Source organism: Anolis carolinensis, unplaced genomic scaffold (genome assembly GCF_035594765.1).
Source record: "Anolis carolinensis isolate JA03-04 unplaced genomic scaffold, rAnoCar3.1.pri scaffold_11, whole genome shotgun sequence".
In the NCBI taxonomy this organism is placed as follows: Eukaryota; Metazoa; Chordata; class Lepidosauria; order Squamata; family Dactyloidae; genus Anolis; species Anolis carolinensis.
Window position 1 is genome coordinate 23,251,195 of NW_026943822.1, and position 14,120 is coordinate 23,265,314.

Genomic DNA, 14,120 nt, shown 5'->3' on the forward strand with positions numbered 1-14,120 from the left:
CTACAGGCCCTCCAACCTCAAAATTTGACAACACAACCCATCATCCACGCCTCTAGGTTGATACAACAAAAAGAAAAGAAAAATAAAGTCCTAATTAGAGAGAGAGGAATAATTGCTTTTATCCAATTGCTGCCAGTTAGAAGGCTAAGCTCCTCCAACTTGGTCTCCTAGCAACCCAGTAAAAAATAATTAAAAAACACTAAAAATAATTTAAAAATTAAAAATTTTAAATTTAAAAATTTAAATATTTAAAAATGTATTAAAAATTAATACAATAAAATAATAAAATATAATAAATAAAAAGATAACTTACAATAAAATTAATTAAAAAAATTACAAATAACGTCAAATAAAAATTACACAACAATTTTTAACCAATACCACCACCACTTTGCCACAGCAACGCGTGGCCGGGCACAGCTAGTATAATACTAATAATAATACCATATAATAATATTAATTATATATTAAATGTAATATTATTAATAACATTACAGTACAGTGGTATAGTACAATATAGTAATAAAAGGTAAAGGTTTCCCCTGACGTTAAGTCCAGTCATGAGGATTGGAGCTCATCTCCATTTCTAAGCCGAAGAGCCGGCGTTGTCCGTAGACACCTCCAAGGTCATGTGGCCATTGGCATGACTGCATGGAGCGCCGTTACCTTCCCGCCGGAGTGGTACCTATTTATCTACTCACATTTGCATGTTTTCGAACTGCTAGTTTGGCAGAAGCTGGAGCTAACAGAGGGCGCTAACTCAGATCCCGGGATTCGAACCTGGGACCTTTCGGTCTGCAAGTTCAACAGCTCAGTGCTTTAACACACTGAGCCACCGGAGGCTCCACTAATAATAATACAATATAATAATATTAATTATATATTAAATGTAATATTACTAATAACATTACAGCACATTGGCACCACTTGAACTGTCATAGAGTCATGGGAATTGTCATTGTACAAGGACTTGGATCATTGGATTGCTGTGGGTTTTCTGAGTTGTATGGCCATGTTCCGGAAGCATTTTCTCCTGACGTTTCGCCCACATCTATGGCAGGCATCCTCAGAGGTTGTGGGGTCTGTTGGGAGCGAGGCAAGTGGGGTTTATATATCTCTAGGGTGAGAGAAAAAAGCGCTCTTGTTTGTCTGAGGCAAGTGTAGATGCTGCCATTGGCTACCTTTATTCGCATTGAATGGCCTTGCAGCTCCGAAGCCTGGCTGCTTCCTGCCTAGAGAATATTCTCTGTAGGGAGGTGTTACTTATGTCCCAAAGTGGGGCACAAATAAATATGATATAATAACGTGTCTGAGGCAAGTGTGGATGTTGCCATTGGCCACCGTGATTCGCATTGAATGGCCTTGCAGCTTCGAAGCCTGGCTGCTTCCTGCCTAGGGGAATATTCTCTGTCGGGAGGTGTTATTTATGTCCCAAAGTGGGACGCAAATAAATATGACATAATAATGTGTCTAAAGCAAGTGTGGATGTTGCCATTGGCCACCGTGATGCGCATTGAATGACCTTGCAGCTCCGAAGCCTGGCTGCTTCCTGCCTAGGGGAATATTCTCTGTCGGGAGGTGTTATTTATGTCCCAAAGTGGGGCGCAAATAAATATGATATAATAACATGTCTGAGGCAAGTGTGGATGTTGCCATTGGCCACCGTGATTCGCATTGAATGGCCTTGCAGCTCCGAAGCCTGGCTGCTTCCTGCCTAGGGGAATATTCTCTGTCGGGAGGTGTTATTTATGTCCCAAAGTGGGACATAAATAAATATGATATAATAATGTGTCTGAGGTAAATGTGGATGTTGACATTGGCCACTGTGATTCGCATTGAATGGCCTTGCAGCTCTGAAGCCTGGCTGCTTCCTGCCTAGGGGAATATTCTCTGTCGGGAGGTGTTATTTATGTCCCAAAGTGGGGCGCAAATAAATATGATATAATCATAATAACAATGACAACAACTCCCAAGATTTTGTCGCCTGGAGCCAGGGCAAGCGGCTTCAAACTATCTCCGACGAACCCGCAAAAAGGAAATGACTAATAGCGAGATCTCTTCTATGCATTCTTAATCTGAAGGAAAAAAAAATAGTATTTCCCCAAAGGAAGTGGATTTCCAAAGGATATTAGTAAATCCTCGGCCCACTAATTAAACATCCTGAGATAGCCTCCATAAAATAAAATTAACGTTGCCTGGGGAACCATATCTAAAACACATGTCATTTGTATTAGAGGGTACATTGTGTTTCTTGATAATCCACAATTAAGCGTGACCGTTGATGAATCAACCGTGTTGAATAGGGGGAGTCTTTGCTTCCCGTCATCTGGAACATATACATATTATACACACATATGCATATATATGGTATATAGGTAAAAGTAAAGGTTTTCCCAGACATTAAGTCCAGTCGTGTCCGACTCTGGGGGTTGGTGCTCATCTCCATTTCTAAGCTGAAGAGCCGGCGTTGTCCATAGACACCTCCTAGGTCATGTGGCTGGCATGACTGCATGGAGTGCCATTATCTTGCCGCCGTTACCTCGCTGTTGCTGGAGCAGTACCTATTGATCTACTCATATATGCATGTTTTCGAAATGCTAGGTTGGCAGAAGCTGGGGCTAACAGTGGGAGCTCACCCCACTCCCGGATTCGAACTTGGCAACCTTTCAGTCTGCAAGTTCAGCAGCTCACCTGCATCATCGGAGGTATATGATACAGTATATGGTGTGTATATATATATATATATATATATAGAGAGAGAGAGAGAGAGAGAGAGCTGTGCCTGGCCACGCATTGCTGTGGCGTATGGGAATCCTTTGTTGGACAGTTGGAATAGCAGTGAATTACCTTGCAGCCTCAAAGGCTGGCTGTTTTCTTCTTATGGGAATCCTTGTTTGATGAGTCAGAATGCAACAGAATAGGCTTGCTGCTTGGAAGCCTGGGTACTTGCGTTCTAGGGGAATGGTTTTTCAGGCTGCTAGAATTGCATTGAATAGCCTCGCTGCTTCAAAGCCTGGCTGCTTGCTACCTTGGGGAATCTTTAGTTGGTCAGCTTTAATAGTACAGAGTAATATCACTGCTTAAAAGCCTGGCTGCCTTCTACTAAGGTTGATCCTTTGTTGGTCTGGTTGAATTGCACTGAATAGCCTTGCAGCTTCAGTGCCTGGCTGTGTTATGTCAGAGTATTAGCAGCGCAGCAGTAGTTGGATGGAAGCAGTGGAGCGCAGAACAAAGAGATTCTCAGAGACCTTGGTAAAACTATTTACAAAGTTTTACTGAATCAACACAAACAGACGACAGATGACAGATGAACACAGGAAGGACTCAAACTCTAGGCAACCGAACTGACGCAATCAGTTTGCACAAACACTTGTGTCTGGATACTCCCTAGTTCCAGCCAGTGGTTTTGTTGTTTACTCAGTCCTACAAACGTACAATTATATATATTCTTCCTCTTTCACTCTTGGTATTTTTAATGCAAAGCATGAATATGCCGAAGGATTGAAACGCAGGCCTTACGGTTGAGAAAAAGGCAAACCTATATTTGTGCAATAAAGTGAGAAACAAACACGACTCAACTCCCCAGTGCTTTATAAATGTCACAAGGATTACGCTGGCTTTGGAAGATGAACTCGGGAGAGGCGACGGCGGCGGGAAATATCGCAAAGGTCAGAGCGACAACCCAAGCGGGCTTTTTGCCGAGTCTCGCCAGGGAGTTCCTCTTTGTCTTGCGGCTGTGAGATCAAGAGCAGTCTTGCCGTGGGTTGCCTTTAAAGCATAGAATAGCTTTGCAGCTTCAAAGCCTGTCTGCTTCCTGCCTGAGGGAATCCTTTGTTGGGAGGGTGTTAGCGGGCCCTGATTGTTTCCTGCCTGGAATGTCCCTTGTTTTCTGAGTGTTGCTGTTTATTTACTGCCCTGATTTTAGCTGCCAAAAGTGCATCTACACTGGGAATAGCCTTGCAGCATCAAAGCCTGTCTGCTTCCTGCCTGGGGGAATCCTTTGTTGGGAGCGTGTTAGCTGGCCCTGATTTGTTTCCTGCCTGGAATGTCCCTTGTTTTCTGAGTGTTGCTGTTTATTTACTGCCCTGATTTTAGCTGCCAAAAGTGCATCTACACTGGAAATAGCCTTGCAGCATCAAAGCCTGTCTGCTTCCTGCCTGGGGGAATCCTTTGTTGGGAGCGTGTTAGCTGGCCCTGATTTGTTTCCTGCCTGGAATGTCCCTTGTTTTCTGAGTGTTGCTGTTTATTTACTGCCCTGATTTTAGCTGCCAAAAGTGCATCTACACTGGGAATAGCCTTGCAGCATCAAAGCCTGTCTGCTTCCTGCCTGGGGGAATCCTTTGTTGGGAGCGTGTTAGCTGGCCCTGATTTGTTTCCTGTCTGGAATGTCCCTTGTTTTCTGAGTGTTGCTGTTTATTTACTGCCCTGATTTTAGCTGCCAAAAGTGCATCTACACTGGGAATAGCCTTGCAGCATCAAAGCGTGGCTGCTTCCTGCCTGAGGGAATCCTTTGTTGGGAGCGTGTTAGCTGGCCCTGATTTGTTTCCTGCCTGGAATGTCCCTTGTTTTCTGAGTGTTGCTCTTTATTTACTGCCCTGATTTCTACACTGTTGCATTAATGCAGTTTAATAATAAATAAAGTTATTATTATTATTATTATTATTATTATTATTATTATTATTATTAATGCCACTTGGACCGCTGTGGGTCAATGCAGCGGAATCCTGGGAGTTGTAGTTTCCCAAGGCCTTTCTCTGTCTCTGCCTCCCCCAAACTATAACTCCCACAGCAAAATAGTGTCAAACCGCATTCATTCTCCAGTGATGATTCAGCCCAGGGCTGGCAGCCAAACAAGTCTGTGTAAATTTGCAGCCTTATTATCCTTCTGAGCATTTTTATTGAGAATATCGTTTGATTCATAATGCTGTTTTTCCCTTCCTTTTTTTTTTTTTTTGCTCTTCCTTTTTTTCCTGGTCTTTGGGCAATATTAATCATTTATGCTTCTTCTCTCGCTATTTTAGCTGCCACTGTAAAACAAGGCGGGATGAACATTTCCAAAAGCAAAATGCTGGGAAAACACGATACGATACTTACAGAAGCCCGAGGTGTTTCTGAGCATGTCGTGAGTTCATTCCCCCCTGACTAGTGTTTCTAGGTATGTCTACCAGGCATGGGCAAACTCCGGCCATCCAGGTGTTTTGGACTGCAACTCCCACCATTCCTAACAGCCTCAGGTCCCGGGAGTCATAGTTTGATGAGGTTCCAACGACAACTAACCAGGATTCCATATCATGGAGCCATGGCCAAACTCTCCAAATAGGATGTCATTCCAACGTTCGAACTCTCCCAGTGGAATATCAGCCTGATCCACTGACCAAACTTGCTGAATAGGATGTGAGTCCAATGTCCAAACTCTCCCAGTGGAAAGTCAGCCCAATAATCATCATTATCATCATCATCATCATCATCATCATCAATTTCTTCTTGGTAGGATGTGAGTCCACAGGCCAAACTCTCCCAGTGGAAAGTCAGCTTGATGATGATGATGATGATGATGACAATAACGACGGTGATCCATTCCTTCCTAGTAGGATGTCAATCCAATGTCCAAACTCTCCCAGTGGAATATCAGCCTGATAGCAACAGTAACAACAACAACATAATAATAATCCATTCCTTCCTAGTAGGATGTCAATCCAATGTCCAAACTCTCCCAGTGGAATATCAGCCTGATAGCAACAGTAACAATAACAACATAATAATAATCCATTCCTTCCTAGTAGGATGTCAATCCAATGTCCAAACTCTCCCAGTGGAATATCAGCCTGATAGCAACAGTAACAACAACAACATAATAATAATCCATTCCTTCCTAGTAGGATGTCAATCCAATGTCCAAACTCTCCCAGTGGAATATCAGCCTGATAGCAACAGTAACAACAACAACATAATAATAATCCATTCCTTCCTAGTAGGATGTCAATCCAATGTCCAAACTCTCCCAGTGGAATATCAGCCTGATAGCAACAGTAACAACAACAACATAATAATAATCCATTCCTTCCTAGTAGGATGTCAATCCAATGTCCAAACTCTCCCAGTGGAATATCAGCCTGATAACAACAGTAACAACAACAACATAATAATAATCCATTCCTTCCTAGTAGGATGTCAATCCAATGTCCAAACTCTCCCAGTGGAATATCAGCCTGATAACAACAGTAACAACAACAACATAATAATAATCCATTCCTTCCTAGTAGGATGTTAATCGAGTGTCCAAACTCTCCCAGTTGAATGTCAGCCTGGTAATAATAATAATACTAACAACAACAACATAATCATCAGCATCATCACCATCATCATCAATTCCTTTCTATTATGATGTTATTCCAGTGCCCAAACTCTCCCAATGGAATATCAGCCTGAAAACAACAACAACAAAATAATAATAATAATCCATCCTTCCTATTAGGATGTTATTCGAGTGTCCAAACTCTCCCAATCAAACATCTCCCTGGTAATAATAATAATAATAATAATAATAATAATAATAATAATAATAATAATAATAAACCATTTCTTCCTAGTAGGATGTTCCAGTGCCCAAACTCTCCCAATGGAATATCAGCCTGATAACAAGGACAAAATAATAATAATAATAATAATAATGATAATAATAATCCATCCTTCCTATTAGGATGTTATTCCAGTGCCCAGATTCTCCCAATGGAATGTCAGCCTAGTAGTAGTAGTAGTAGTAGTAGTAGTAGTAGTAATAATAATAATAATAATAATAATAATAATCCATCCTTTCCATTAGGATGTTATTCCAGTGCCCAAACTCTCCCAATGGAATATCAGCCTAACAACAACAACAACAACAACAACATAATAATAATAATCAATTATATCCTAGTAGGATGTTATTCCAGTGCTGAAATTCTCCCAATGGAATATCAGCCTGATAACAACAACAACAACAACAACATAATAATAATAATAATAATAATGATCAATTGTTTCCTAGTAGGATGTTATTCCAGTGCCGAATTCTCCCAATAGAATATCAGCCTAACAACAACAACAACAACAACAATATAATAATAATAATAATAATAATAATAATAATAATAATAATAATAATAATCAAATGTTTCCTAGTAGGATGTTATTCCAGTGCCGAAATTCTCCCAATGGAATATCAGCCTGATAACAAGGACAACAAAATAATAATAATAATAATAATAATAATAATAATAATAATAATCCATCCTTTCTATTAGGATGTTATTCCAGTGCCCAGATTCTCCCAATGGAATGTCAGCCTAGTAGTAGTAGTAGTAAAATAATAATAATAATAATAATCCATTCCTTTCTAGTAGGATGTTATTCCAGTGCCGAAATTCTCCCAATGGAATATCAGCCTGGTTATAATAATAATACTAACAATATAATAATAATACTAACAATATAATAATAATAGTAACAATATAATAATCCCTTCCTTCCTAGTAGGATGTGAGTCCAATAGCCAAACTCTCCCGATGATGATGATGATGATGATGATGATGATGATGATGATGATAATGAATCCCTTGCTATTAGGATGCCATTTCCCAGTGGGGTCCCAGCCTGCCCCGTGGGCCCCCCAACCCCCTCTGACCCCCCCCTCCTGCTCCTCCCTCCCTCCCACAATCCCGCTGCAGAAGCGCTTTTGGCACCGGGACAAGGCTGGGATCTCCCTATAAAACCCGCCTCCGCCGCCGGAGAGGCTGCATTCTTTCTTCCTAGCCTGGCTTCCTCGCTTGCTTGCTTGCTTCCTTCCTTCCTTTGCTGCTGCTCTGCCTGCGGTGGGTCGGTCTCCTCGGGAGGAGGCAGCCCCGTCACGTGGGGAAGGAGGAGGAGGAGGAGGAGGAGGAGGAGGAAGCCAGGCAGGCGAGGAAGCCGAGGCAGGAGGAATCCCAGCACAGAGAGAGAGAGAGAGAGAGAGCCTTCCCTTCCCTTCCCGGATTCCCAGCCTCTCCTCTTCGCTCTTCGCTCCTCTCTCCGGAGCCCTGCCTTGACTCCACAACTTTGGGGGCTGGAGGCTTTGGGGGCTCCTTCTCTGGCCCGGGATGGGGCTCCCGTCGCTCTCCGTGGTGCTGATCCTGGCCGGAGCCATGGTCCCAGGTGAGTGGGTGCCTTCTCCTTCCTTCTCCTTCTCCTCCTCCTTCTTCTCTTCCTTCTCCTTCTCCTCCTCCTTCTTCTCTTCCTTCTCCTTCTCCTCCTCCTTCTTCTCCTTCTCCTCCTTCTCCTTCTCCTCCTTCACCTTCTTCTCCTCCTTCTCCTTCTCCTCCTTCACCTTCTTCTCCTCCTTCTCCTTCTTCTCCTCCTTCTCCTTCTTCTCCTTCTCCTTCTCCTTCTTCTCCTCCTTCTCCTTCTCCTCCTCCTTCTTCTCTTCCTTCTCCTTCTCCTCCTCCTTCTTCTCTTCCTTCTCCTTCTCCTCCTCCTTCTTCTCCTTCTCCTCCTTCTCCTTCTCCTCCTTCACCTTCTTCTCCTCCTTCTCCTTCTCCTCCTTCACCTTCTTCTCCTCCTTCTCCTTCTTCTCCTCCTTCTCCTTCTTCTCCTTCTCCTTCTCCTTCTTCTCCTCCTTCTCCTTCTCCTCCTCCTTCTTCTCTTCCTTCTCCTTCTCCTCCTCCTTCTTCTCTTCCTTCTCCTTCTCCTCCTCCTTCTTCTCCTTCTCCTCCTTCTCCTTCTCCTCCTTCACCTTCTTCTCCTCCTTCTCCTTCTTCTCCTCCTTCTCCTTCTTCTCCTTCTCCTTCTCCTTCTTCTCCTTCTTCTCCTTCTTCTCCTTCTCCTTCTTCTCCTCCTTCTCCTTCTTCTCCTTCTTCTCCTCCTTCTCCTCCTTCTCCTTCTTCTCCTTCTCCTTCTCCTCCTCCTTCTCCTTCATCTCCTTCTTCTCCTCCTTCTCCTCCTTCTCCTTCTTCTCCTTCTCCTTCTCCTTCTCCTTCTCCTTCTTCTTCTTCTCCTTCTCCTTCTCCTCCTCCTTCTCCTTCATCTCCTTCTTCTCCTCCTTCTCCTCCTTCTCCTTCTTCTCCTTCTTCTCCTCCTTCTCCTTCTCCTTCTTCTCATTTTTCTCCTCCTTCTCCTCCTTCTTCTTCTCTTTCTCCTTCTCCTCCTTCTCCTTCTTCTCCTCCTTCTCCTCCTTCTCCTTCTTCTCCTTCTCCTTCTCCTCCTCCTTCTCCTTCATCTCCTTCTTCTCCTCCTTCTCCTCCTTCTCCTTCTTCTCCTTCTTCTCCTCCTTCTCCTTCTCCTTCTTCTCATTTTTCTCCTCCTTCTCCTCCTTCTTCTTCTCTTTCTCCTTCTCCTCCTTCTCCTTCTTCTCCTTCTCCTCCTTCTTCTCCTCCTTCTCCTTCTTCTCCTTCTTCTTCTCCTTCTTCTCCTTCTCCTTCTCCTCTTATGTTGAGATGCCTCCTGTGGGCCCAGGTGGAAGGGGAAGATAAGAAGAGGGTTGACAATGCCTTCCAGAGTCCATCTCGGGTTGTAGTCCCAACTTTCAAGGAGAAGGCCACCAGCAAAAAGGACCACGGTGTCCTCAAAACTATAGAGCAGAAGCTTGTGGTTCTCCTCTGGGTCAGTGGGATGGGAAGTCCATCCTGGGATGTAGTCTGAACTTTGAAGGAGATGGCTATGAATCGTAGTCCAAACTTTGAAGGAGATGGCTATGAAATGTAGTCTAAATTTACAAGGAGATGACTGTGAACCGTAGTCCAAACTTTCAAGGAAATGGCAGTGAACATAGTCGAAATGTTCAATCAGATGGCTATGAACCATAGTCCGAACTTTGAAGGAGATGGCTATGATTGTAGTCCAAATTTTCAAGGAGATGGCTATGAATGTAGTCTGAACGTTGAAGGAGATGGCTATGGATGTAGTCTGAACTTTGAAGGAGATGGCTATGAATGTAGTCTAAATTTACAAGGAGATGGCTATGACTGTAGTCTGAACTTTGAAGGAGATGGCTATGGTCTGTAGTCCAAAATTCATGTTGTAGCCTGAACTTTCAGTGGGAAGGAGAAGAGTGTCTTTAAAGCTATAAAGTCCAGGCTGGTGGCTCTCCAGAGTCAGTGGACTGGAAAGCCTGTTCCGGATTGTAGACTGAACTTTCAAAGAGATGGCCATGGTCTGTAGTCCAGACTTTCAAGATGGTTGTAGTCTAGACTTTTAAGGAGATAGCCATGGTCTGTGGTCCAAACTTTCAAGGAGATGGTCATTGTCTGTAGTCTGAACTTTCAAGGAGATGGTCGTGATCTTTATCCAAACTTTTAAGGAGATGGCCATGGTCTGTGGTCGAGACTTTCAAGGAGATGGTCATTATCTGTAGTCTGAACTTTCAAGAAGATAGTTGTGGTCTGTAATTTGAACTTTCAAGGAGATGGCCATGGTCTGTAGTCCATATTTTCAAGGAGATGGGTATGGTCTGTAGCTCAAACTTCAGGTTGTAGTCTGAACTTTCAGGGAGACAGCCACCCATGGGATGGAAAAAAGTGTCCTCAAAACCATAGAGAAAAGGCTGATGGTTCTCTCCTGGGTCAGAGGGCTGGAAAGTCCATTCTGGGCTGTAGTCTGAACCTTGAAGATGGCTAATGTATATAGCTCCAATTTTGGGTTTTAGTCTGAACTTTCAAGGAAATGGTCAAAAGTGGGAAGGAAAAGAGTGTCTACAAGGCTGTAAGGAAGGGGTTGGTGTCTCTCCAGGTCAGTGGGTTGAGGAGTCCATTCTGGGCCATAGTCCAAACTTGGATTATGTATCATTGTCTGAACTTTCGAGGAGACTACCATGGTCTGTAGTCCAAACTTGAGATTGTAGCTTGAAGTTTCAAGGAGATGGACATCAATGGGAAGGAGAAGAGTGTCCTCAAAGCTGTAGAGTGGATGCTGGGTCAATGAATTGCAGAGTTCATTCTGGGTCTTAGTCCTAGTAGATTACAAGGGCAAGACCAATGCGGTCCATAGTTGGGGATATTGGGATCTGGAGTCCAAAAAAAAAAGGAACTTCCCTGGGTCAATGAATTGGAGAGTCCATTCTGAGTCTTATTCCTAGTAGATTACAAGGGCAAGACCAATACAGTCCATAGTTGGGGATTTTGGGATCTGGAGTAAAAAAAAAAGGAACTTTTCCAAGTTCTGGCCTGGATAGACTGATGGTCTGAGCCAGTAGAAAGCAAAGCTTGCATACATTTTGCCCAAACTGGCTCTGTTTCCTTTTCTCTGCATAAGTGGACACATTGTCCAGGCCATTTCGGATGGATTTATGGAAGACTTGGTGGCGATATATTAGCAAGATGGATTTCTAAGCTTAATTAGTTTTGACGGGTCATTCTGACAGGTCATTCTGACTCTCCTCCTCCTCCTCCTCCTCTCATCCAAGGCCCTTCTTGTGCTGGTAATTCCCAAATTATCTCTATACATTATGTTCTCCTGGCAAATCCCTGCTGGACTCCAGCCGTGAAGTTTTATATTTTCAAAAAAAAAAAAGATTGTAATGGCTTCTTGGCTGCAGGAATCAGAAATGAGTGGTTTTCTAATTCTTCCATCTCTCAGCCCCTTAATACTATGAATACATAATGTTCATCATTGCCAATAATAATAATAATAATAATGTATATTGACTTGTGATTTTGTGATACGAAATCCAGCATATCTGTCTTGTTTGCTGTGTCATACTATGTTGTTGTGTCAATAATAATAATAATAATAGTAATAATATACTTTATTTATATTCCACTTTAATTCACTCTATCTTCCGTGCTGAGGAGCTTTGTCATCCTTAGACATCCTCCGATCGATGTCCTTAAGGGCAGCCTTATTACCTTCCCGATAAAAGCAGTACCTATTTATCTACTCGCATGTCTGCTTTCGATCTTCTAGGTGGGCAGGGAGCTAGGGCTAACGACAGGTGCTCACCCCGACCCAGGCTCAAACTGCTGACCTTTCGATCGGCAGGATTTTTCTGCAACTAGCAGTTTAGCCTTTCCAAAGATGCCCGTTTAGAAGAATCAAGGAGCTAGTCCTCATTAAGTCTGGGATGACAGTGGCTGATGGATAGACTCCATTGGGTGAAATGCAGAAAGTCTCACTCTCTCAGCCTCAGAAGAAGAAGGCAATTGTATCTTCTTGCAAAAAAGGGGGTTGGATTGGATGGCCTCTGGGGTTCCCTTCCAACTATGGATTTACATGAAGACTCATAACAGCAACAAGCAGACTCTCTGTAACCAGAACCCTTGGTTAACTGAGAGTGTTCATCCATCCATTCATCCATCCATATATCTCCATCTACCAATCCCAATGGTTAAATTAGAATCTATATAATAATAACCTGAAAGCTGCCAGGTTCGAATCCCACCTGGGGAGAGTGCAGATAAGCTCCCTCTGTCAGCTCCAGCTCCATGTGGGGACATGAGAGAAGCCTCCCACAAGGATGGTAAAAACATCAAAACATCTGGGCGTCCCCTGGGCAACGTCCTTGCAGACAGCCAAGTCTCTCACACCAGAAGCAACTCAGGTTGCTCCTGACACGATAATAATAATAATAATAATAATAATAATAATAATAATAATAATAATAATAATAAAAATTACAATCTGCCAACTGCAAAAGGCCACCCTGCTGGGATCTGCGCGCATCATTCGAAAATACATCACACAGTCCTAGACACTTGGGAAGTGTTCGACTTGTGATTTTGTGATAGGAAATCCAGCATATCTATCTTGTTTGCTGTGTCATAATAAAATAATAATAATAATAATAATAATAATAATAATAATAATAATAATAATAATAATAACCACACAGTCCTAGACACTTGGAAAGTGTTCGACGTGATTTTGTGAAACGAAATCCAGCATGTCTATCTTGTTTGCTATGTCATACAATAAAATAATAATCTTTACATGCATACATGTATTATTATTATTAATAATAATAATAATAATAATAATAATAATAATAATAATAATAACAACAACAATAATAATCACACAGTCCTAAACACTTGGGAAGTGTTCAACTTGTGATTTTGTGATATGAAATCCAGCATATCTATCTTGTTTGCTGTGTCATACAATAAAATAATAATCTTTACATGCATACATGTATTAATAATAATAATAATAATAATAATAATAACAACAACAACAATAATAATCACACAGTCCTAAACACTTGGGAAGTGTTCAACTTGTGATTTTGTGATATGAAATCCAGCATATCTATCTTGTTTGCTGTAATATAATAATAATATTATTATATTACATTATTATAATATAATATTCACTCATACACATATGTATACATAAACCTTCTCTGGAAGCATTTCAACAGAGGTTGGAGGGCCATCTGTCGACATGGATTAGATTGTCTTTTCCTGCATGACAAGGGGTTGGACTAGATGGCCTTTAGAGATCCCTCCCAATTTTATGAATCTACATACATACATATATACATACACAAACATCTGTACGACATGATTGTTGTACATGATGGAACGTTCAACATTCGTGTTAGACTCAGAACTGTGACAATCTGACCATAGTTAGGAAATAATATGAATTTGCATGCCATGGCTAATGCAGAGGCATGGGCTCTGTTGTGTTGGGCACAGAGTTGTTGAGTTGTGCCTCATTGTGCCAGAAAATATCCTATCGCTTTAATGCCGCCTGCAGTTGTGCCAAGAGCTGGCTCCAAGCAGGGATTCTTTAGGGCAGCTGCCATGTCTGGTATCCAACTGCGCTTTAGTTTGTGATGCCACTTTGTCAAGTGTGGTGTAAATCCCACCCTGCTTTAATAAATAGTTAATAAGTGGCAGAGCTGAGGCTGAGTCTCGGGATCCCAGCTTTTATCCTTTTGGACCCAGTGTGATGTCTATGATATTATTCAACAGGAGAGCGGTTTCGGGAAAGGTATCTCTGAGTCATTCCACTCACAGCTTAGCAACTTGCTTCCGGCCGGGAATCCATTCCCGTAAGTTATTGGGATGATTAAAAATCAATGCTGGAATCCTTTGTGTTAGTTCTAACTAAAAGGTGCATCTACACCATAAAGTTTGGCACCACTCGAATGGCTATGGCTCAATGCT

General features: G+C 42.3%; 1 protein-coding gene across 1 annotated transcript in view; it reads left to right on the forward strand.

The window, feature by feature from the left end:
* The first annotated feature begins 7,792 nt into the window (after positions 1–7,792).
* chrfam7a (CHRNA7 (exons 5-10) and FAM7A (exons A-E) fusion) overlaps positions 7,793–14,120 on the forward strand; it is a 61,751-nt gene continuing 55,423 nt past the window's right edge. Inside the window, exon 1 of the mRNA XM_062962997.1 lies at positions 7,793–8,172. Within this exon, the coding sequence (XP_062819067.1) occupies positions 8,118–8,172 (55 nt within the window). The 5' untranslated portion in view covers positions 7,793–8,117. The remainder of the gene's footprint in view (positions 8,173–14,120) is intronic.